The following is a 22844-nucleotide window of genomic DNA, read 5'->3' on the forward strand; positions in this document are numbered from 1 at the left end:
GTGGTGGTGGAGGAGGAGGAGACGGGGAGGTAAAGCGAACCGAAGCACCGCCAGCTCACCGTCTCCCTCACCCCTCATCGCAACCATCTCTCGACGATCCGGAGGAAAAGCATGAGACTGGGTGCCTCAGAAGAAGCAATCAAAAGCGCCTTGTAATTACACCGTCATCGTCAGCATGCCGATGGCTCTTGCAGGTACAGAAAGAAAATAAACAAGTAAACTGTCTTTACACACGCTTGGCATTGGCGGTGGTACAGACACGAGAAAAACAAAACAGCTCATGTGTACTTACATGTGAATGGTTTCATATAATATAAATAACCATGTACGCATGCAATTCAGTGCACGAGAAGATGAAACATGTTTGCCTTATATAAATGTAAACAAAAATCTGAGTGGTTCAACGTGTCTATCGTAGGGCAAGCGAAGCTCATTTCTCTCCTCTTACCTTCTATGATAAATTAGGTACACTTTCTCCCAGGATGAACAAAGTATTCCTCTCACAGGACATAAATGCATAGAAACTGGTGCGAACAGACAAACGGTTATGCTAGTCCGTAAGTGATGGTTGTCAGGATACAAAGTGTTGAGAAGACAACAAAATCTTTCTTAAAATGTATCCTCCATTGTCTGATGCCAGTTTGTTGAGCATTTGGAATAGACAAAAAAAAAAAAAAAAAAACAAAAAAACAACACAGCTTCGGGAAACTGAAGCTAAAAGCTATTTCGTCGCCTGTAATTAATAAGTATGAAACTATACATTTTTTTATGCGAGTATAAAGAGCCTGCCCCCACCCTATCTCGGCAAGAACGCCGTGGCCGCAGACGAAGTCACGGCCCATTGGCTTTAATTTCTGTGCAGGCTGCCAGTCTTTGATTACAGTGGCGGCACCCTGATGGGTTATAACAGCAAGATAATCACAAGCATTACGAAAGACGGCGAGTGCTGCAGATGACTACATTACACTTTAATCTCTTTGCATGCTCACGAAGGATCTGCTATAAATAACATCTGAAGTGGCGGCCAAAAGGGTGTAGTCCCCCCTCATCATGGTAAGCAGATCCTTGGCGATGACAAATGGAAGTGAAGACACGTAAGGGCAGAAAAGAAAGAAGTCGAGACTACTGCTTCTGGTTAAAGAATCCCCTAAAAGCGGAGTTGGAATGACAACTAACTTGGAAGCTGTAGCAATTGTGAAGACATGTGGCTGTCTGCTACAGGGTTCTTTGACATTGGCTGATACATCAGCTCTCGCTACAGAAACTGCTGAAGCTTGTGACAAACTGTGAAATTCAGGTAATTACAGAGATAACAGAAAACGTGCTCCTCCTTCCTCTCCCTTTAATAAGAGAGAAAGAGAGATAAAGATATGTCATGATATTGTTTTGTTGATGTTAATAAAATGTTCTATTGATGGTCGTTGCGGATTCCAGAATCTATGGTATCAACTGCTCTCAATCAAGTGAGAAAGGCAATCATTGAAATTTAACTTTAACGCTCGAAGCGACTGCGTAGCGAAACAGGTTGAAGACCTAGTGGCGACCAATATCAAGACTTCGCAGTTTTAGTAGCTATAGACAAGTACCATGTCGAAATCGAAATTTTTGCTTAAAAAAAAAAAAAAAACAAAACAAAGGCTATTTGCACTGCAGCCCTCGCGTCTGTTCACACATACATATTTCACCTGTAGCAGCCTTGGCACGTTGTCAAGGACGCAGTGAGCTTGCAGTGGGGGCGTCGTCCTATCTATTATACCCTGGAAATTTATAACTGGTTCAATTTCTCTCGAGAAATCATCTTAAAAGACGAAAAAAGGTAACTGTTAATCTCTTAAAAGCATTCTATTTCTTCATCCCATCATCGCTATCTGCAAGCAGTGAAAAAGGCGGCTGTATACAAAGAACGACAACCCACTTTTGAAAGACTCACACACACACCAAGCAAAGAAAAAAAAAAAAAAAAAGGAAGGAATGGACGGCCATTTCCACAGGATGATACAGGCCCAAACCCTCAAGAATAACAAATTAGGTTTGAACTGTTAACTACAAGATTTGTAATTACACACTGAAAGCATTACTGTTAACTGAAGGCGTAGCCTATCTTTCACTTAAAAACAGAAACAACTTTAGGAATGTCTGGGTGCTTCGCGATTTGTTCTACCAACTTATTGTTGAACTGGGTCCGAACTGCAAACTCAGTAATGCAATGGAAGCACCAGTCCCGAAAATTGTGGCAGTCGAGAATGTAAGATGCTTCAGGAATGCAGACTTTCTCGTTGAAAAAAAAAGTCGCAGAATAGCTCAGTAAAAAAAGTTGAAGGCAAAACTGTTAAAGAAGAACAGAAGCCAGAATAGTTTAGTCGGACGACTGAGGTCTGTATTGCGGTCGATTCAGGCTGGCTTACCTGACGATTGACACAGGCCTTTTTTTCCCCACAGCGACTGATTTTGGGTGGTTTCCAACAGTTATATTACACTTGAATTTTCATGTCAAGCAGCTTTTTCTACACCTTAAAATGCTGCAAAGATGCTCATATCTTTCATCTTTATGGAGCATTTATCTGCTATCTCTAAAGCTACTTTTCAAGCTGGTGAGCGAATGTTACTGAAAGTCGAAGAAAGCTGGTCTCGATTATCACTGTGCAGGAATAACACTCTAACCTGACGCTTATTTTAGAGGTGTAGAAATTTTCATCTCCAAACACACTCAACTGAACAAGTACCGGGTTATCAGGCTGGATTTATGTTGCGCCTTCCAATGGCGCAAACCAGCAAGACAAAAGTAAAGGGAGTCGTACAGGAAGTGGGTAACAGGACAGGAACACCGGAAAGTGCATGCATTTCAAACATCAGCCATTGGAATTTCGACCTGTTGACTCGACAGCATCGCGGTCACCTAGAGCGAGAAACGAACTGTGTTCTCCAAAATTGTGGTACACCGTACAGTGATAGACTGCGTGGCTCGTATCCCTAACTTATTTATACCACTATGGTTATTCATCCTGCTGCATACGGGTATATGTTACCAAATGAACATCATTAATCTCTCAGCATTCATTCATTTATCCGACAACCGGTACCAGCTATCGATACTTTTGTTGTATCTACTTTTTTTTTTTTGCATCCGTTGTGCTTTGTGATGGTCATCTGTGTTATCGACTATACCTTTGTTTTGATGCGACAGGGGCCTTTCAAAACGTATGTGCCGATCTAGCATATTTTATCTGAATTGTAATGATACTTAGAAACAAAGCTATGAAGTACCAATACTGTCATTTTGCCTACTGACGACGGACGCTATATTTATGAGCTTTTCTCACAAACTTTTTCATTGTTTTGAGACACTTGCTCGTCACTCTCATCGACACTGATGTTGCTGCCTTGTCAAATGCTGTTTGCCAACATGAAAATCATGTAAACATAGCAAATAAAAAATACTTTACTTACCAAACAAACAAAATGCAGATTATCTCGGCAGGAGAAAAGCAAAACAATTAAATGTCCTTACATTGTTGAAAATCCGCGCTACGACATTTTGTGCTTTGCGCAGGCGCACGCGAGGATTTCCCAGGGCATTTCCGCCACTATTGGAGTGTCAAGGACGCTTATGCAAATGTCGACGGTTCTCGAGCTGCGCATGACGGCCGGCCTCCTCACGGGAGGTCAAAGGTTTAGCAATGCGTTAATTGCCTGCACGACGATACAACTTTTTGATCCTCAGGGGCAATTCAAGATAGTGCTCGTACTAGCAATATATATATGATAGAAAAGATATACTATAAATGTACGTGTTGAAATAGATCTCTCTCTCACACACAAAAACATTCCCAACAGCAGATACAGTTAGTGACCTCAGGTCAGCTTAGGCTAGTACAAGATGACGGCCAGTAGAGTTTATCAAGTGAATAGCATGTGGAATGAACGAGTTGCGGTGACGATTGGTTCTGCAGACAGGCATCGCGTACGTACAGCCAGACCGCAAGAGTGAGAACTCACAGACCAACACATGATCAGAAATAGAGAGGATGCATGATGCTTTCCTGAGGATTTATTGATGACAAAAGGCTGCCCAATCCCTCTGTCTGGTTCCGGTTATCTTTTAACAGTTAGTAGCAAGAGAGGCAAGGCTGTTGCTGTTCCCTAGGGAGAGGCTGTGGAACCAAGAGATGAAAGAAAAAGTGATGAGACTTTCAAAGAAGGACTGATAGAAACGAGTGAGACAGAGCTGACAGAGAAAGATCTGATTTTCCGTTGGAGGTACAGACGTTGTTGGCTTTTACGGAGGATCATGTCAGTGTTGATGCTCTATTTAATAAGCTTGTCATAAAAGATAGTACCTAGATATTTGTAATAGTCGACCACGTCGATGGCATCATTATGGATAATACTGATGACTGCCTCCGAAAGTCGAAAATCAAGTCTATAAATTCAAACTCTATAAATGCCACATATGGTTTACGGTTAAGAGAGAATTGTTTCGGAATCAACCCCATCAAGGTAAACATGTCATTCACAGTTGAGTATCCTTTCCTAAAACCAGCTTGATATTCCCAAACAATCTGCTTTTCATCCATTTCCTCCTGTAATCTACTGTTAATTATAAAACCACACCCCTTACTTGTCGCATCCCGAAGGGAAATACCTCTACAGTTAGGATTATTCCTATCACCTTTCTTGAATATGGTAATAATTATTGATTCGGTACATTTATCTGGAAATAAAACCTTGTTGAATAATTCATTTAAAAATTGATGAAGTAACTCTACTACAGTGGAAAATGAATGCTTTATTAATTCACCGATTATCATATCTGGACTTGCGGCTTTATTATCCTTAATTCTTCGCATAGCACGCAATACTTCTTCTTTTGAAATTGGTCTGTCAAAAAAGTTATCATAATTCTCAGGTGTATCCTTATTGGGCCCTTCTATAATGTACCTGTATGTGGATCTGAAAAGAGAATAAGGTCGAGGTGTGAGGTTGCATGAAACACTTTTCGTTTTGTAAACGCGTGTCTGTAAGCAGTGAGCCTGGCTTTGGCTGGGGTACACAGCTAGATAAGTTGTCTGATTCTCATTATTATTAGCCCGTCAGGATGGCGACGGTGCTTCTTATATATTCGTTGTTCCTGCTTTATATGTAGGAAACTCGGAGCATTTTCCTTGCGCACTTGGTCTCAAATACCTGGATTAGTATCTGTATTAGCTGAGTCCAGACTACAGCTGGACTAACTGGAGCTATTTCGTTCGAAAAGTATTTCCGAAGTAGTCTGCAACCAAAACATGTTTACTGTTGTCTATATTGGCTCAAACCTTTTGTTCAGCGCACAACTGCGCAACAGTCTCTTTAAGAGAAAAGTTAGCCAACACCTATTGCTGAAATAAATTGAATCTTTGTTGAAGACGGTCAGACCAGCTCTTGATCACCACTTTCATTCAACTTGGTCAAACAGCAAGACTGTCTTTAATCAAAACAAATAAAATGTTCATATCAAGCATTTATTCATTGAATGCTACATTTAAGTTTTCAAAAGCGGACAACTGCTGGGTAGGTGGGGGAATGGGAGAATTCATACAGAACATATTTACATTGTACAAAAAAAGAGACTGAATGGCGTAATGAGATGAAATGATACTGGACTAGGAAAGGTGTTAGTGGACACAAATGATCATGTATCTCTAATGGTACATAAACACACGTGAACCTAACGTGATACCTTCCTAAGACAGAGAGAATCTTGTCATGGAGATAAGATGCAGGAACAGAGTAAACCACCCTCAATCTTTGTCTATTGCGTTGACAACTGATGCAGTGCCTTCAGCACACTTATTTCACCACATCATTAAAGTAATTTACAGTAAGTACACAGAAACGTGCCTGAAGTTCTAGAACTTCAGCCACATACTGATCAGTTATGAAAGACAATTTGTGTCAACTTCAACGGGTTTTCTTCTCTTAACAACACTCTTAACCTTAACATGATTGAACTTTTGGGACAGTGGAACGGACCCATGCTTCAACACAATGTAACAATGCCAAGCTGTAACAGTAGTTACCAAATAATGCACATTTAGGGTAGGAACGCATGAAAAACTCTCCACGTCTCGTTCCTGTAACTCGGCCCTTATATGTACTTTAAGACATCTCTTCCGAGTTCAAATTGAACCCATCCACACCAAGCAAGGTGTAATGGGAGTCAATGGAGGCCAGAACAAAACTTGTGACAGAACATGGGATAACTCGGTGCTCAGCCATCGACATTAAGAACGAACCCTTACCCGCTCCTGATGAAAATAAGTGTTCAACTTTGAAGCACCCCAATAACATGCACCCAGCGTGCCGCGTGATAGATGGCATACAGCTTCTGTTTCAAGCTGATTAAACAAATGTTTGAGTGCAAAAGACAAGTTAGGGATGACTGGATGAGTGGATCAGCTTTAATGCTGTTCTTGCCATGAATATGCGTTTGTGAAAGCGCTCATGGCCCTCTTGTGTACATAAGGGAAAACGTGCTTTCATCAATTTTTAAACTTTAAAAAAATGCACACTACTGATAAGCATTGCGTCACACACACAAAAAAATGTGCGGAACCAAATGAATGTTTTTAAATAGAGAAAGAAATAAGTAAAAACAAATTTTTCTGTTTTGAGATTTGGTGTTGGAGACAGATTAGGAACAGCATCACCTAAGAGTAAAAACTATGCTGACAAGCTTGGGACATTCATTTATAATGGTTTCGTAATTGTGCCTGAAGTAGCTATGTCTATATTATATAATTTCCTACATAGCACTATCAGCATAGTTTTATCAACACAAAAAAAAAAAAAAAAAAATGTTTGTATGTACATCTGCCCAAACAAGGCTCTACTTTATAAACACTTTTTTTGAATAAATTCTGGAAATGGTTGCTGGCGACAAAGTCTATCAACAAAATTCTGAGGAACTAAAAATTTTGCAGAAGCACATTGAGAGAGGTATGCCATCGTAACACAAGTGCTGACTACCCACACACTCTACAGATTCAGAATGTACCCAGAGTACAAAACATAACTACAATCTATTCATAATGCAGAACCACAGATGAAAACAGCATGCATTATTGTTGGGAAAAACCTTATTTCTTAAACTCAATAATGTAATCAGCCTTTAGGCTTTTTTGATTTTTTTTGTTGTTTGTTTTGTTTTAAAGCATGATAACACAGCTTCAATAACTAAATTTTGAGCTTTCAATGTAAAAGGCATTACTCTGGATTTTTGTATTTATGAGGTGCAAAGTAAATCCTCTTTTGGCACATAGTTCTTTACAAACATGATCTCAAGGAATCCAACAACTGCTTCAAGCTCTGTCAAAAGGATGTTACTGTAGGTGTTGAAGATTAAAATATTTTCTCTCATAAAGTACTGCATCATTATGGATTAAGTCTTGGTTTATAAGCATGGAGCTAATGGTATGGAATGTACACAATACACAAACATAATCCAGTGCTGAATCAGGTGCAAGCATTTAGTCCATGTGCTTGCATGCTTGGAATCAAATGCAAACAACCGGCAACCAAACCAGCCACTCAGATAAGATACTGCGATGAGTATTATTTAAGTCTGGTTTTTCAGTAAACTGTTATCTTTTGGCTTCTCTCCTCCAGTCTGTCCTGGCATTATTCTAGGTAGTTATCTAATGAAAATTACTTTAATATATTATTTATCTGCTTTAACATGCAGATTTGTGAAGCTTGCAAAGCTTGTGCTAATGTTCTCTACAATTACAAATTTACACTGATATCAATCTAATGTGAAATGGTTTCTTTTTTATATTTGTCCTCCAGCATTTCCTATCACAACACAAGAATTACCTTGCAAGCCACCATTATAGTCTTGTGTAAAACCCTTGATCTAATGATTTCCTGTGCAGATACCACACAGGACATAGTACTAAAACAGACCAGGGATACTCTACTACAGATATAAAGGCCACTGTACAAGGAAATAAACATGCACGCACACACACACTGATACATAAAAACAGTATAAATAACACTGGTGTATGAAATACTACATCTTGGTGTAAGAGAATAATGGTAAGACACAAGATCAATATACACCTTTTTCTCACAACACAAGGCTAATGGTGGTGCTAATTGATGAACAACTGAAATAAGCATCAACTCAACAAAACCATGGCCAGATCCTATTCGAAGGCAATCTGAAAACCACTCTAATCAACCCAACTTTGAAATACAACAGAAACAAAAGACTGTAGACAATTGGGTAAACACACACCAACAGAAAACTGGTAAACCTATAGCTTGCACCATAGGTTTAAAGATAAAGACTAAAAATCCCAAAGTCAGAACAGTCAAGATGGAAGAAGCAAGAAAACAAGCAAGATGCTGGGTCTCTTAAGATCTGTTTTCTACCAGAAAAAAAAGTAACTTTTCAGGACGAGGAATCACATCTGCAAGACTGTTCCACCGTCCAGCATTCACCCACTGGTTTCGTAGCAGCTTAAAAGCTATAAGGATCCTTTACTTCAAACAACTGTAAATATATTCTCAAAAATGAAACACAGGATTATGACACTACTTCTCTACTGACTTACTTCAATAGGAAAATGGACACAATTGTCACAGCACGCTCACTGAACAACATATATATACTTCATATTCTTAAGATTATGCTCTCATTGAAGCAGTCAGTAATGGTCCACAATCACAATGAAATTCATGAGGCAATGACACAAAGATCCAGAATCAACCAGTTTCTATATCATTTTCAGAACCTTTTGCATGCAGTATGAGTATGCATTTTCGTAATGAATTTGACATTCTCCTTCAAATTTCAAAGGCATTAATTTCATCCATGCGCATGTGGGCTTGCCAGTGAAAAACCCAGAAATATACAGACTGCTGGTAATGTGTGCTAACTCTTTGAGCCTTATTAGAGTTTAGCCTACCTTTGCTCTTTGATGAACACCCCTGAACAAGAAGATGGGCTAGTGATATGTGTGAAATGTGAACACACGGCTAGTGAGAGGTCAGTCACTGAAACACCATGCATCACTGCAAGTCTTCACAGTTAGTTTCATAAATGGGTAAGGCAACACAAGAGGTTCCAAAAAACCCCAGAAAACAACACTTACACACTGCACACACCTACATGATAAATCCAGTGACACAGACTCAATACACTAATAAAAATATAAATAAATGCATGCACAAGCAATGGAAGAATGGTAATATGATTGGCAAGAAACTTTTGTTGGCAATGGGGATGGTTGAAAAACTTTTAAGTATTCACACCCTTTTATGCATTCAAGCAAAATGAAAATGAGCATAATTTTCCTCCTATTTTCATAACATGCATGTGTTTGCAAAGCTGTTTGGTCACAATCTTCTAGGAAGTGTACACAATAGTTGATTCATCTGTAAATGAACAGTACTCAACAGAATAAATAAACTTGACATAGTTACATCTTAAGTCTTGTGGTTCTAAAGTCTGCATAACAAAACCAAACCCCCGAAATGCCTGGTCAGCCATGTCATGCCAGCCTCATATTCTTATTACTGTAATATCAGAGAACAGCTGTAGGCATTGGTAGTTTGAACACAAAGAGATTAAGGGATGAAAAGACGGTGGAAGACAGAAGTCTTTTGTGTATTCCATTACATTTAAAAGGTGAAAGTGGGGAAGGGAGCTGTTGGGAGGGGGGGGGAGATTACAGTTAGAAGAGTGCAGACCTGGGGATGGGGGTGGTGGATACAAACCCACTACATAAATAATTCCTTAAGCTTTGTTTTTTGGCCTAGTTAAGCAAAGACCTTACAACAAAGAAGGAGCAACAGAGGAATGATAATCCATCAGACAGGGAACACAAGCGGAATGCAAAACCAGTTTTAAATTTATTTGCTAGATAAGTAAATGGCAAGAAAAACTTACTCTTATTTATTCCGATTAAGATGCTGAAAAACATGGAATGTTTGTCAGACCACATTGGTCACTCCTGCAGGCAAATGATCCTTAGTTTTCCATTTTTAGAATGCCCTTTTTGCAGAGAAGAATTCTTTCATGACTTTTAGTATATCTTGATAGATGCAGAATGGCTTTTGTCTGCTGTGGTTATGGGTTTAACATGGATAATGCAGGATTTGTGAGTAAACGGCATTAGGAAATGGATTTCATTCATTACATATTGTACACAGTCTTTAAAAATTAGCTGATTTCAATAACTATACTTGATGCTACTTCGCTGCTGATGTAGCTTAGTATGATGGAAAACGCCTGAGGAGACCTCTTTAACTTCTAAGGCCACGCCATCATTAACAACCCCCCTCCTTCCCACAGCCCCGCTACCAAGAAAAAACATCTACACTTTTAAAGAAATAAGTCAAACTTAGAAAAGCAAAAGGGAAGGTCATTTTGTAGCGATAAATTATTTACACATTCTATGGAAAGTACTACTGCACTAAGAAAATGTTGTCTTTGAAGCTGTAATTACCGGCTTCCTTTTTTCTTCCGTTTTTTTCTTTCTCACTATACCTTCAGCTTTATATTCCTTCATTTTTGATCTAGACTGTCAATAAATTTTGCAAAAAGTGCTGCACATTATTTTAACATATTGTGTCTGAACTATGCTCTAACTAGATTCTGCCATATTGCTACCTTTGCTCTTGAGAAATAGGGAGAAGAATTGTAATAATGCATGAATGTGTTTTGGATTTTTAAAAACAATGTCTGTACAAGCTAAACAAAACTTTCACATAACATTTTAATAACATAATGTTGCATTTAACCAATCACTTAAAAAATATATTTTAAACTAAAATTTATACTTTGTCTTCTCTTCATGAAACAAAAATCTTTCTCAAGAATGGATGCCTCATAAACAAAGAAAGTTTGCTCAAGGAAGACAAGGTACTTCAGTCTGTTGCATAAACCCTATTTGGAAAGTCACAGTATGAAACGAAAGTCTTGTTGCAACTTTAATTTTTATGCAGCTACCCATAATTTTATATAGCATGCGTTGTACTTTACCACGTCAAGTATGAAGGTCAAGTTCAAAAATTTATATCACATACTTTTATTAGCAAACTTACTATTCAGACAATCTTTTTCCCTCCAACTTTGTACTTTGTTTTAGGAAAACTAAAAAAGGAAAATGGTGAAGGGGGAAGAGAGTATGCTAGAATGTTTGAAAACCAAAAATTGAGTACCAGCTTACTGCAGTTACTGAAGAATATTGTAATCAGCACATTTCAACACAAGAATCTCTTTTATATTTGTTTCACTTATAGAAGGGTGGAACTGCTTTAACACTTGGTGGATAGCAATAAAAAATTATGATATAATAAAATGCGCAGAAAGGAAATAAACTCAAATCCACATCATCATGTGCCTTTAGTTTAATGTTTAATAAAATTGAACTATTATAGAGACGTTTATTTCCCAAGAAATGTTACTCCACATAGTTTTATCCTATGAACTGCAGAAAGAACACTGGAAATAAGTTGGGGAAAGATAAATGATAAAAGAAAACCCAAGTAACAGTTGTCTTTTTATGATATTTGGAACAATGCTTATGTCATTCTGTAAGAGAAGATATGGAAGACAGAAAATAAATGATGAAACATTTGTGAAGGTATTTGCCATTTACTTTTCTTGAGCATACAGGTGGACATTGAAATAAAAAAAGACCTTAACCTTGTTTATCTTTGGCACCTGGTGTATAAATGATTAATATGAATTCAAAGAAATCTAGCAGGATGAGAAAGAAGAAAAGGAGGAGAGAAATGAAAAGTAAGAGAATGAGCTATGGAAAGTCTTAACCCTCCTGCTGTCATCTTTTTACTTAGTGTCAATCCTCAATTCCTTATTTTTTAAATACCAGCTTGCTTTAATTTGTGAAGCCAGTATCTTTCTAGAAATACTCAAATTTCTAAAAAATGAGGGTATTTTCTTTCACGCAACTTAGATTATGCCAGTATGACTTAAAAAGGACTTTTACATTAACTTTAACATGGAACCACAATAAAAAGAACATGATGCTCTGTGTACAAATGCATGCAGTAATATGAGTAAGATACACTGAATCTCTGAACTATGTTTTGACAGCAAAATTATCAAGCCATTCATTCTTGTCATTTCAATACCATGATCTTGAAGTGAACCTAAAGTGACATAACTAAATTAAATTTAATGAGACTTTCAAAATGATGGAGGGCACCCTATCAAGAAAAACATGACTGATGCTTTTCAATGAAATGTGGTCCTTTGTAGCTGCAGATTTCATGCCAGTTAAAAAAAAAAAAACCAACTAAAACTCAAAAAGTAGGGGAGAGAGACAAATCTCAAACAGAAACTGAAAATTGAAGAGGCACAGTTCACATGCATTACCAATCTGTTAAAATAGCCTGCCAGACTCATGCTCAAGTGAAAACTCTCCACCACTGGTGCACAACAGCAAACAGATTAATATCATCACACCACAACACACTTTGCTATTAAAGAGGTCTTGACTGCCTGGTGACAGCCAGAAGGGCAATGTCCAGTATGGGAGTCGCCATATCTTAGTAACTGAGACTTTTCATGTCGGTATGGCTGGCTCTGTTTCAAAATCTCTAATAAGGAAGGTCAGTATGACTAAGACTTTAGCATACAGTAAAGAAACTCTATAATGGCTAGGATCTACATCAGTAGCAACTGTTACCAAGGCTTTAAGGAATAAGAGGAAAGACACTTCATCAGCTACATTACAGCTGCACAGTCCTTATTTTGCTGATATCATCATTCTTCAGCCATCATCTTTTTTTTTATACTTTGGTGGAAAAGTGCTGCATGTTTACATGACCCCCTTCTACATTTAACACATAAAACGAAGATTTTTGAACCTGAGAACCATTCTAACACTAATGCAACCTTTATGTAAAGTATAATTAAGTTTATAACTTTATTTTCAAACTTTAAGGATATTTGTAATTATTAGCTCTATGCAGTACTGGAAAATCTGCAAGTTATGTTCCAAGAATAGATGACACTTTTGACCCAACAGATTTATTGACCACTATGACCGTTACTTAAAGCATAGTATTAATTTAGCAAAAGTATAGAGAACTATTTTATGATCTATTAGAATGCTTAAGTCCAAAACAAGAAATTACTTGTACTTTTTGCAATTTTGAAAATTTATCTACATTTGGGAAGCACATGAGAGCAGGAATAGGTGTGTCTGCATGAGTGATGTGTGTACTTGCACACATACACACACTAGCTATATTAATACAGTTTTGTTAGTTATCTCTTACATTATATACTACCAAAACAATAGAAGCATTCTGATACTAGTAATAAAGATGGCATATGAGTTCTATGCACTGTGAAATGCCACAAGCAAGGAGGATCCACTTCTAGATCCATCTTTACTAGTCACAGGCTTCACAAAGGTCAGCAGCTGGTAGAACACTGAAGCATTCACCCTTTAAACAAATCTACCAAAAGAAAAATGAAAAAGCAAAATGGAGAATGATAGATGGAGAGAATGGAGGTGAGAAAGGGTGAAAATGGGGATGGGTCAAAAAGACAGGAAACAAATACAGCTGTTGGCAATACTTAGCAACTGATTCTTCCAGTGCAAATTGTTTCCTTAAAGAGTTCACTGTGATGTCTTAATGATAAATTTTGATTTATTTTGTTAATGAGACCATTAAGAAGAATAATATGAGCTTTTGAGGCAGAAAATATTTACTGTGACATTAGGTCTGCTCACTCAAAGCAGAGAAAAAAAAATTTAATCATGCAAATTTATTTTCTAATGTGAAGCTAAACATTTGTGTACTTCTTAAGGATATTTTCCTCTTACCACTTAAGACGCAACTATTTATTTAAAAATTACATAAAATGAGATGAAAATTCTGGATAAGAGGTGAACAATGTGCAAAGTAAATAGCAATGTATCTAAGGCCTGATAGAACAGAAAAACTATGTAGAAGCCAATGGTTTAAACCAGTCCTACAAGAAACAATTTTTGAATACCCATTATTTTAAGCATGTTTTGGAAAGTCTTATAACAGAAATCTAGGCTATAACCCAGTTCAATTAGAACTGCCTGACTGAATATCTCACTTGATTTTACTGGACAACTTAATGTGCTTAGCAGTAGAAAACTGTTTGTGCACAGGAAAAAACCCAACTAAAACATATCTGTGGAAAATAACAATAAACCTCCACAGCTGTTTCTTTCTATCTTGGTCCTCATGATAAACTCTGAACTACATTAAAAAACTCAAATTGGTGTGGCTCTTCTAAGTTAGCTTAGATATTTGCTGCTGCATTATCTTCCACTCACCTCCAGCAGGGAATTAGTAAAGCTGTTAAAATAGGAATGAAGGAAGAAAAAAATTATGATTGCATGATGTCAAAGAAATATTGACAGAGCTACCGAAAGATTGCTGAAAACATGACTACAGATTCACAGAATGCCAACAGAGGAATTTTCTGTGAAAATAATCTGTGGTCCACAAAAAAATGTCCTTCCTAAAACATAACCAGAAAGGAAATGTGCACTGATCAAACCAGACATGTAGCTCTACATGTCTGAGAAATGTTGCTGATTCCTTCTCAACTGCAGTCACATGAACAGAAAGACCTGAAGCTGTTGCTGGTCTAAAGGTCAAGCTTTCAAAAAAGTATTTCATGGGACTGTTTCAAAGTCTTAAAATGGAGGGTAAAATCAGTGGTGGAACATAGCATATATAAGCAATATTGGAAAGATATGGTCCCCAGTAGCATCTGGACTGTCACCAGGCAGTTAGTGTGAAAAGCAAAAATATATGCCAAGCAAACAAGCATTTTTTTTTAAAGACATACATCTTAGTTTTAATGAATTTTTTAATATCTTAGCCAAGACTTGGCTTGGAAGGGACACTGGTCTTAAGAATGACACAAAAAAGAAACAGAGACAGGAAAACTTGGGAGGTGGGCAATGGAGGTCAGTATCAAAACAGCCAACTTGGTGCTGACCACTGTTCATACCATGCTTCTTACTTATGTGAGTGAAATATACTTGTTGGGTTTTTTCTTTACTGTCTTGTTCATCTCTCAAAACAAGAAAAAATATAACAATAAAAAAATATCAAGCTCTGTGTATTGAAACCCTCCAAAACCCTTATCTTATTTAAAAATAAAAGAGGGATGGGGCAAGATGAAACAAGGAGATTTGACCAGTTTCATAAAGTAGCAACTCTAGAAGCATCAGACAACTTAAAAGCCTCTAGGGTTAATAGTCTGCTGCACGTATGCAGTAATTTTCCATATAAAGACTTTTGTTAATTAAATTAATGCATAAAATATGGAATGCATAGTCAGACAAACTAATGGAGACTGAAATCCACAAAGGAGCACAGCAACCCCTTTGTTATGTGGAAAACCAGACCAGTGATGCTGAGGCATAGTAACAAAATATCTTTAAACAGATCAAACCAAGCAAACAATCCGTAAGTATGGACCCAAAAAAGCACAGACCACAATGCTGTGAACAGCTGTCAACTAAGTGGGGTGGGAAATCATGGAGAAGGAACACAAGCTGTTCAATATCACATCCAGAATCAACTACTTAAAACAAAGGCACACACAAATAATATAAATACACAAACTAAAACAAAGGTGTTGAAGTGTGATGCATATCATGTTGAAACAGCATGACTAGTAACCCCCATCATCCTCCCAAAAAATTAAGACAACTTACTAGCTGGGCATCAAGGCCTGCACTTAAATATCCAAATTGTCTGAAGAGCTCCAATCCTGTGGAAAGGCCCCTTTCCTTTCTTCCTGAATCAAAATATTTTGGTGACACCAACATCATGCACTTCTGTACACAGCACAGATCATCTGATTCCTATCAAATCATCTATACACATTTCTAAAAACAAATTTAAGCAAAAGTATCAAATTTAAATTTACAAAAAATGTATTGCCTTTCTAGAAGGTTGATAAAAAGCAAAACAAAGCAACATGAGAAGCTGGAGGAAAACAATACACATTTAATTAAAAAAAAAAAAAATCCTTCATGCACTTACTATTCACACTTTTTTCAAGGTATGATCTTTCTATTATATATCGCAAACACACAGGGGTCACATCTTGATAAGGGAAAAACCTGCAAGGCCAATGTGCAATCAAACAATGATTTATCTCAGCTTGCTAACACTTGTTTCACAGACCAGCAATAGGTTTTATAGGCACTTGGTCCAAAAGGATCACATGACATACAACATCCATTCAAGCACATTCTGGCATCTATATTCTCAAAACAAGACATTAACAAGCAGGATGTGACTGCAAGAACAGTCATATTACCCTGACAGGGCATTCCAAGTAATTATTTCCAGTGCTAGTGAAAAAGCTAGCAGACCGAAATAGGTTATGACATAGAAATGGAGATGCTTAATATAACTCCCCAGTTTTCTTTTTAAATAAGTGCAGTCTCATTTTGATTTCTGCAAGATCATCTGATATCATTTTGTATTTGCCTTCTTTTTCAGCAAAAAAAAAGGTTAAGGAAGAAAGAAAAATTGTACGAATTTTCTGTCAAAGCCTTGAGGCTACACTGCACACCACATCATCAAGGTAGTCATTGCTTAAAAAAAAAAATCATAAAGATGCTTGTGATGAAGGCCCCATTACTTTTAGCACTTGCATGCTGTTGATGAATAATTTATTAAGCTGACACACCCATGCATAACCTGCAGTGTAGGTGTAATTCTTGAAATGTAAATCACGTTCAACTGCACATTTGTGTTAATGTCTGGTCATGTTGCTTCTATTTGGTTGGGTTTTTTTTTTTTGCTCTGTTTTAGCCTACTACCAACCTGTTCACAGTTTTTCACTGATAGGCGATCACAGTCTCTCTAATGTCTAAACAATAGCTCTGTTCCGGTAAGTTGCAAGCTGAAATTAACTGTACTCCTTTTAAGCTATTTTCACTTTGTAACAGAAGATGGTGGAGAATCAACTGCAACACACATCCTCCAAAAGAAGTACAGGATTCTGGAAATGATTCTTATAGCACACATAGATGTAGACTCTTGACTAGCTGGAGCTGGTGCTGGGCTCAGCCAATTTGTCCCACAGAAATGTGCTCCCTGGCTCTGATGGTGTGGTGAACTCTCCATCATCAAAGTTGAACAAGTCCAGAACTTCTTGCTGAGTCTTAGGAGTAAGGATGGGATCAGCAGAAAAGGAAACAGGGGCATTGGTACTCAGTGGGGTTAGCCCTGTGCTTGGCATGATCACATCTAACCAGTCCGACACATCAATCTGCATGCCTGTCCCATCCCCATCCTGGTCACCATCGTTCAAGCCTAGCGATGCCAGGTCTGGTTCTGAGCCATTAGTGCTGCTGCAGCCCCCTAAGCTACCACTGCTGTCCCTCATGCTGCGTTTTTGGCCTGCAACAGGCACAACCAGACTATGCTCTCCAGAACATGTCTGACTTGTATCTGCTAGTCCAAAGCCAACAGTATTGCTGCTACCAAGGTGCATGCTGGCTTCATTAAGATCTAGTCCCACAAAACCAGAATCAGATGTCCACTCCATGGCATTCAAGTCTCCAGACAACATCTCTGTTAGATCCAACAGTTCACTGCTGAGGTTGATGCGCTGATCAGGGACTGATGGCAGCACTGTCACAAGAGGGGAACTAGTGTCTGAGGCAAAGGTTTTGGTGTTGAGCTGGTGGGCACTGTCCACTAGAGTTTCACTGACAGTCATACTAACAGATGTAGGAGAAGATGGGGTAACCTGCAGCTGTTGTGAAATGCTGCCACTACTTGGGCTGCTAACTGGGGCTGAAGGCAGTGAAGATACAGGTACAGAAAATGTACCAGGTGCCAACGACATTGCTACAGACAAAGAAATGGGTGTTCCTTGACTGACTGTAGAAGTTGGTAAAGATGGTAGAGGTTGCGCTTCTGTTGTCTTTGGTGTGGGCAATGGTTCCTCAGCAGCACTTGGGGGAAGGTCTGTTAATGAAAATGGCAATCAAAAACTTTTCAGTTAGGTAAAAACTAAAGCCTACTTGAGATAAGTTTTAGTTTAAGTAATTTTAAATTACATATGAATGTTCATTTAAAAATAAATGGAATATATTTAAAAATCACCTACATTCATAAGATATAACCAGTAAAATTTTAGTAGCAGGATATTAATGCTATCATCACAAGACTATTAGTATTAACCTCCATTGCGTATCAGGATCTCAAGTACGTCATCCATGGCCTGACACTTGAGGCTTGTTAGATGGCTCTGGACTGGTGCAGACCCTGTCACAATGCTGCTACCACTACCATCACTACCTGTGCTGACTGCATTATTCAGAATCACTGGGCTCTGTGTCAAAATAAAAAAAAGTGTTAGAAAAAAAAAAATCTATATAAAAAAAAAGACATGCACATATATCCACAAGTATACCCCCACTTCCCCCACACATAACCATATAAAAAAGAGGCAAAAAACTGCCTGCAAAGCCATTGTTACTTCAGCAACAACTACACATCAGAAAAAAATGCAGCTATTAAACTATCTGAAATTGGTTTTCCTGGTGTTTCAGATCAGAAAGAGTTCCCACCTTTCAATTTATGCAATTTATAAAAGCAGAAATGTGTCTATAAGTACATACAAACTGATCATATGTTGCCTGAATACTTTTTAAACTCACATGCTGCTGCTGCTTGCTTCGGACAGCTTCATCATACTTTGGTGGCTCTTTGAGAGGAATGCTAAAAAATGGGTTTGGAACTGTTCGAGAGACTTGCAGCTTTTGGTCTTCAGATGGTGCTCCAGGCATAGATACTGTCCTACTACAAAGCAAACAAAAAGTGTTCTCTTAATAGTTCAAAGCTATTGATTGCTCTCAATGTAGACATAGCACTGATTAGAGCTAAGACTTCTCATAAAGCCTGCCAAGTTTACCAACCCAATAACATGTAATGGCAAACATGTCACCCATTTAATGATTTGAAATGAAGTAGACTTAATCATTTATACAATGTGTTGTACACTATCATGGAAAAAAATGTCAAATAAACAATTGTTTGAAATTGTTAGTATTCTGAGAGAACACAACTTTTCTATGGTATTCAGATCAGGGACTGGTGAGAAACTACACTTCATCTCGGAAATAAAATGAACTTTAAAAAACAAAACAGAGGAAAAAAAGTGTAATCTGCTACACTTACCCTGGCTGGTTGATACCATTCATTGATGCTGCCAGCTTTGCTGGCCCAGCTGTGAAGATGAAGGGCATGTTGGCATTATTAGCAGTGGCTAGGGATGTAGCAGGGTAAGACAAAGACTTGTGCAGCCCCTGATTCAAAACCTGGTTCTTTAAAAACTCATTCAAACTGGGTTTACCAGTAAGCTTATTTGAGCTCTCACCAATGGCAGAAGTTATAATAACTGGAGAAGTACTCTGCCCTCCTTGTTGTTGATGCTGCTGTTGTTGCTGTTGTGGTGTCTGTTGAAGAAAGTTAGTTGGGATCTGTATCTTCTTCATTGTTGAAGGATTGGACCCCTGTGCCAGGCACACTGAATTGATAACACTTGGTGTAGTCCCTGTTGCAGATGTCAATGTCTGCATTTTGACATCTTTGCTGCCAGTAGCCGGAACATTCAAAGCAGAATTGGCCAAGTTAATCTGCATGGTGTTTAACAATGTTGTTGAAGTTTGGGCTGAAGCTGCCTGTTGCTGTGTGGTCTGCTGTTGCTGCAATGCTGTTGACAGCTCCACCTGTGGCTGTGGTGAGAGTTGTGGCTGTGCTATGATAGGATGACCAGCAGGTGATACCAGTTGTCGCTGTTTTTATGTATTTAAAAAAAAAAAAAAATCAAATATCTATATGTTAATTTAAGGCATGGCAAGAAACATGAAAAAAAAAAACTTGTCCTGAAGCTTCCATTTCATTAAAAAAAAAACAAAACCTACACAAACACACTCACATGCATGCATATGTGTAATTATCTTTAATATAACTTAAAAATAAACAAAAGCATCATATTAAATAATCTGATTAAAACCTTTCATTCAACATCCCCCTTCATTAAAAGCACAAAACAAACAAAAAAGTAAACCAAGGCAAGAGAAGCACTTAAAATACCTGTGCAATTAATGATGGTGGAGAAGACTGAGTTGAAGTCTGAGGCAAATGCACTTGCAGCAATGGTTGCCCTTGAAGCTGCTGCTGTTGCTGCAAAAGATACTGCTGTTGCTGCTGCTGCAGAATGTGCATCTGCAGCTTTATTTGGGATTCCTGCAACTGCCGCTGAAGTTCCTCAATCTGCTTTGCCTGGGCCTTGACCACATCGTCACTCTCAACTGCATGTGGCGTGAAATTCATGGAGCCGCTTGTGCTCATGCCCGAGCTAGTGCCACTGGCAGAAGTACCCAAGTTGATGCCCAGACTCTGAAGAGTTGCTGTGGTCAGCTGAGATTGCAGGGATGGTGCCACTGAAGCCAGGCTAACTGTTGCAGCAGGAATCTGTACCTGAGGCTGTGATATGAGAGACTGGGGCTGAGCTTGTGACTGAGCATGGACCTGCAGCACTTGTGGCTGGCCATTGAGCTGAGCCTGGACTTGCACTGAAAGGGCCTGTGGTTGCTGCTGGACATGAACCTGCTTCTGTGCTTGCTGCATGTGAGCCTGCACCTGTGCTTGTTGCATTTGTAGCTGAGCTTGCAACTGCTGCAGCTGCTCTAATTGTAGAAGAGCTGTAGATGCAGTGATCTATAAATAAAAAAAAAATGTAAGTCAATAACTTGCTATTCCATACGCATATATAGTCTTAAAATGTGATTAACTGCCAAAGGAATGCACCCACAACCACAACAACAAAAAAAATCAAACCACCTCCATTTCTTTCAGGATCTCAAGAATGTCATCTATGGCCTAACACATGATGAGTGTAAGACATCTCTGGATTGGGGCAGACAAATGCATACAAAATAAAAGAAAAAGAAAATCTATTTCAACATTTCAACTTACCTGCTGCTGTTGTTGCTGAGCTGGTGTGAGCTGTGGCTTATGCAAATTGGCATTAAGCTGGGAAATAGGCAAAGCAATGGTTTTGAAGTCAGACAAGCTTGAGCCTAGATCCACAGGCTCCACATCCATGGGTCCTAGGCCTTCCAAGGTATCTGAAGTTCTGGTTGAAGGAGGCCGCGATTGGTCCAAGACCATTGGCTGAGCTGTGGACCCAATGGTAGTGTTGACTGCAGTCATTGTGCTGCTGGCAGTGCATAGCTGGGGACTGCCCAGCAGCGAACTACTAAAGGTGAGTGCTGGGGGCGATGCCATATCATAAATGTCAGGAGACATTGGAGTTGTGCTACTTTCAACCATGGGTGGTGATTCCGGTGGTGAATTTCCACCTGTTGCCATTGGCTCCTCCTTCACAGCTGTCCTTATTAAAGATGCAAAGGATGTACTTATTGCTGGTGGGGAAATAGTGCAGGTCTGCATGGCACACTCGCTACCAGGTTCTTTTTTAATATGCAGCAATGCAGGTGGGGGAGTAGGAGTTGGGGTTGGTACTGGAGGACTTGGAGATGGGTTCTTAGAGCCTGAAGGTGACAGGGCTAGAATGTTCATATTACTATTTGGGGTTCCTCCTGCTGAAACTTCTGTGTAAGGTTTCAGCCGCTCAATCAGCTGTGGCTTTGAACCTGACACTGGCAAGTTGCGCTTCTTCAGTTCTGCCTTTAGATCTGCAACTTTAAGATCTTCAAGGTTGACAGTAATTTTTGGCATGGATAAGGCCGCCACAGACACAGGGTTAGCTTTTGTTCCCTGATTAGGAACAGGACGTAAGGGTGTGGATGTTACTGGTACTGTATTCACAGGTTGTGGCTGCTGTGAAGATGGAAGTGGGGGTGGAGGGGGTGGTGGGGGTGGTGGAGGTGGGGCTGGTAAAGAAACAGAAGAATGCATGACAGTAGGATGAGACTGAATAGACTGTAGGGGTGCAACCAAGGGTTGGGAAGATATGGTCTGAGTAGTGGACATGACTGGTGATGTAACCATCATGGTAGTGGCTGTGCCCACTGAGCCACTCTGTGATGATGCAGCCATGACAACAGCCTGAGTACCAGATGCAGGCTTAGAGTTGCTGGAAGAAACAACAAAGGGCATGTTCTTTTGCTTGAACTCTAGTTGCCACTGTAAAAATAGCTGCTGCTGCTGCAGCAATATGTGGTAAGGAGTTTCTGAGTCTTTGCTACTTTGGCTGCTGGACTGGCTTTTGACAACATTTGGCGGCCCCTTGTACTCATGGAACTTTATCACCTTTGCTTTTGATGTTGGTTTGTGCTTCTGTTTCTTAGGTCTGGTCTTGCTCCCATTGGAGCTGCTGCTGAGACCCAGCACACCAGAACCTTTAGGTGAGCTGACCTGCTGGCCTGATGTTGAAGCACATGTATGATCCTGGCTGGAATTTCCAGGGGACAAGCTAGCCAGGACAGCATGAGGAGGTGACATCAGCTGTAACCCTTTCCCACTAAAAGCTGACATGAAATTAAGTGGACTTTTCTGCAAAGCAGACAAGTCTGGTAACGAAGGCAGTGAGTTTGGGCTGCTGATGTCTGACAGGCTGGAGTCATCCAAAGAAGGAGAGGGAATGCCGTCGCTGCTGGCACTTTCCTCATCAAAAGTAAAGCGACGCATTCTGTTGTTGGGATCCTCACCTTCACAAGTTTTGTTAAACTGCACTTTTCCATCTGTACAGACATATAGTACTGATCTAAATTTTTCTGTAAATGTTTCTAATATGTAAATAAAGTACTTCTTATACTTCTCATAATGAG

General features: G+C 39.0%; 1 protein-coding gene across 5 annotated transcripts in view; it reads right to left on the reverse strand.

Moving 5' to 3' along the window:
- Positions 1–5482: 5482 nt before the first annotated feature.
- Positions 5483–22844, reverse strand: part of LOC112556899 (MKL/myocardin-like protein 2) — a 58001-nt gene continuing 40639 nt past the window's right edge. For 4 of the 5 annotated variants that reach the window (XM_025226364.1, XM_025226375.1, XM_025226346.1 and 1 more), the window contains 6 exons: positions 21028–22757; positions 20143–20769; positions 19225–19841; positions 18705–18846; positions 18226–18376; positions 5483–18009 (listed from right to left, as the gene is read on the reverse strand). In XM_025226364.1, coding sequence (XP_025082149.1) covers positions 17078–18009; positions 18226–18376; positions 18705–18846; positions 19225–19841; positions 20143–20769; positions 21028–22757 — 4199 coding nt within the window. In that variant the 3' untranslated portion in view covers positions 5483–17077. The remainder of the gene's footprint in view (positions 18010–18225; positions 18377–18704; positions 18847–19224; positions 19842–20142; positions 20770–21027; positions 22758–22844) is intronic. The other variant, XM_025226354.1, reaches the window with a different exon arrangement.

This window comes from Pomacea canaliculata, linkage group LG1 (assembly GCF_003073045.1).
Source record: "Pomacea canaliculata isolate SZHN2017 linkage group LG1, ASM307304v1, whole genome shotgun sequence".
NCBI classification, from domain to species: Eukaryota; Metazoa; Mollusca; class Gastropoda; order Architaenioglossa; family Ampullariidae; genus Pomacea; species Pomacea canaliculata.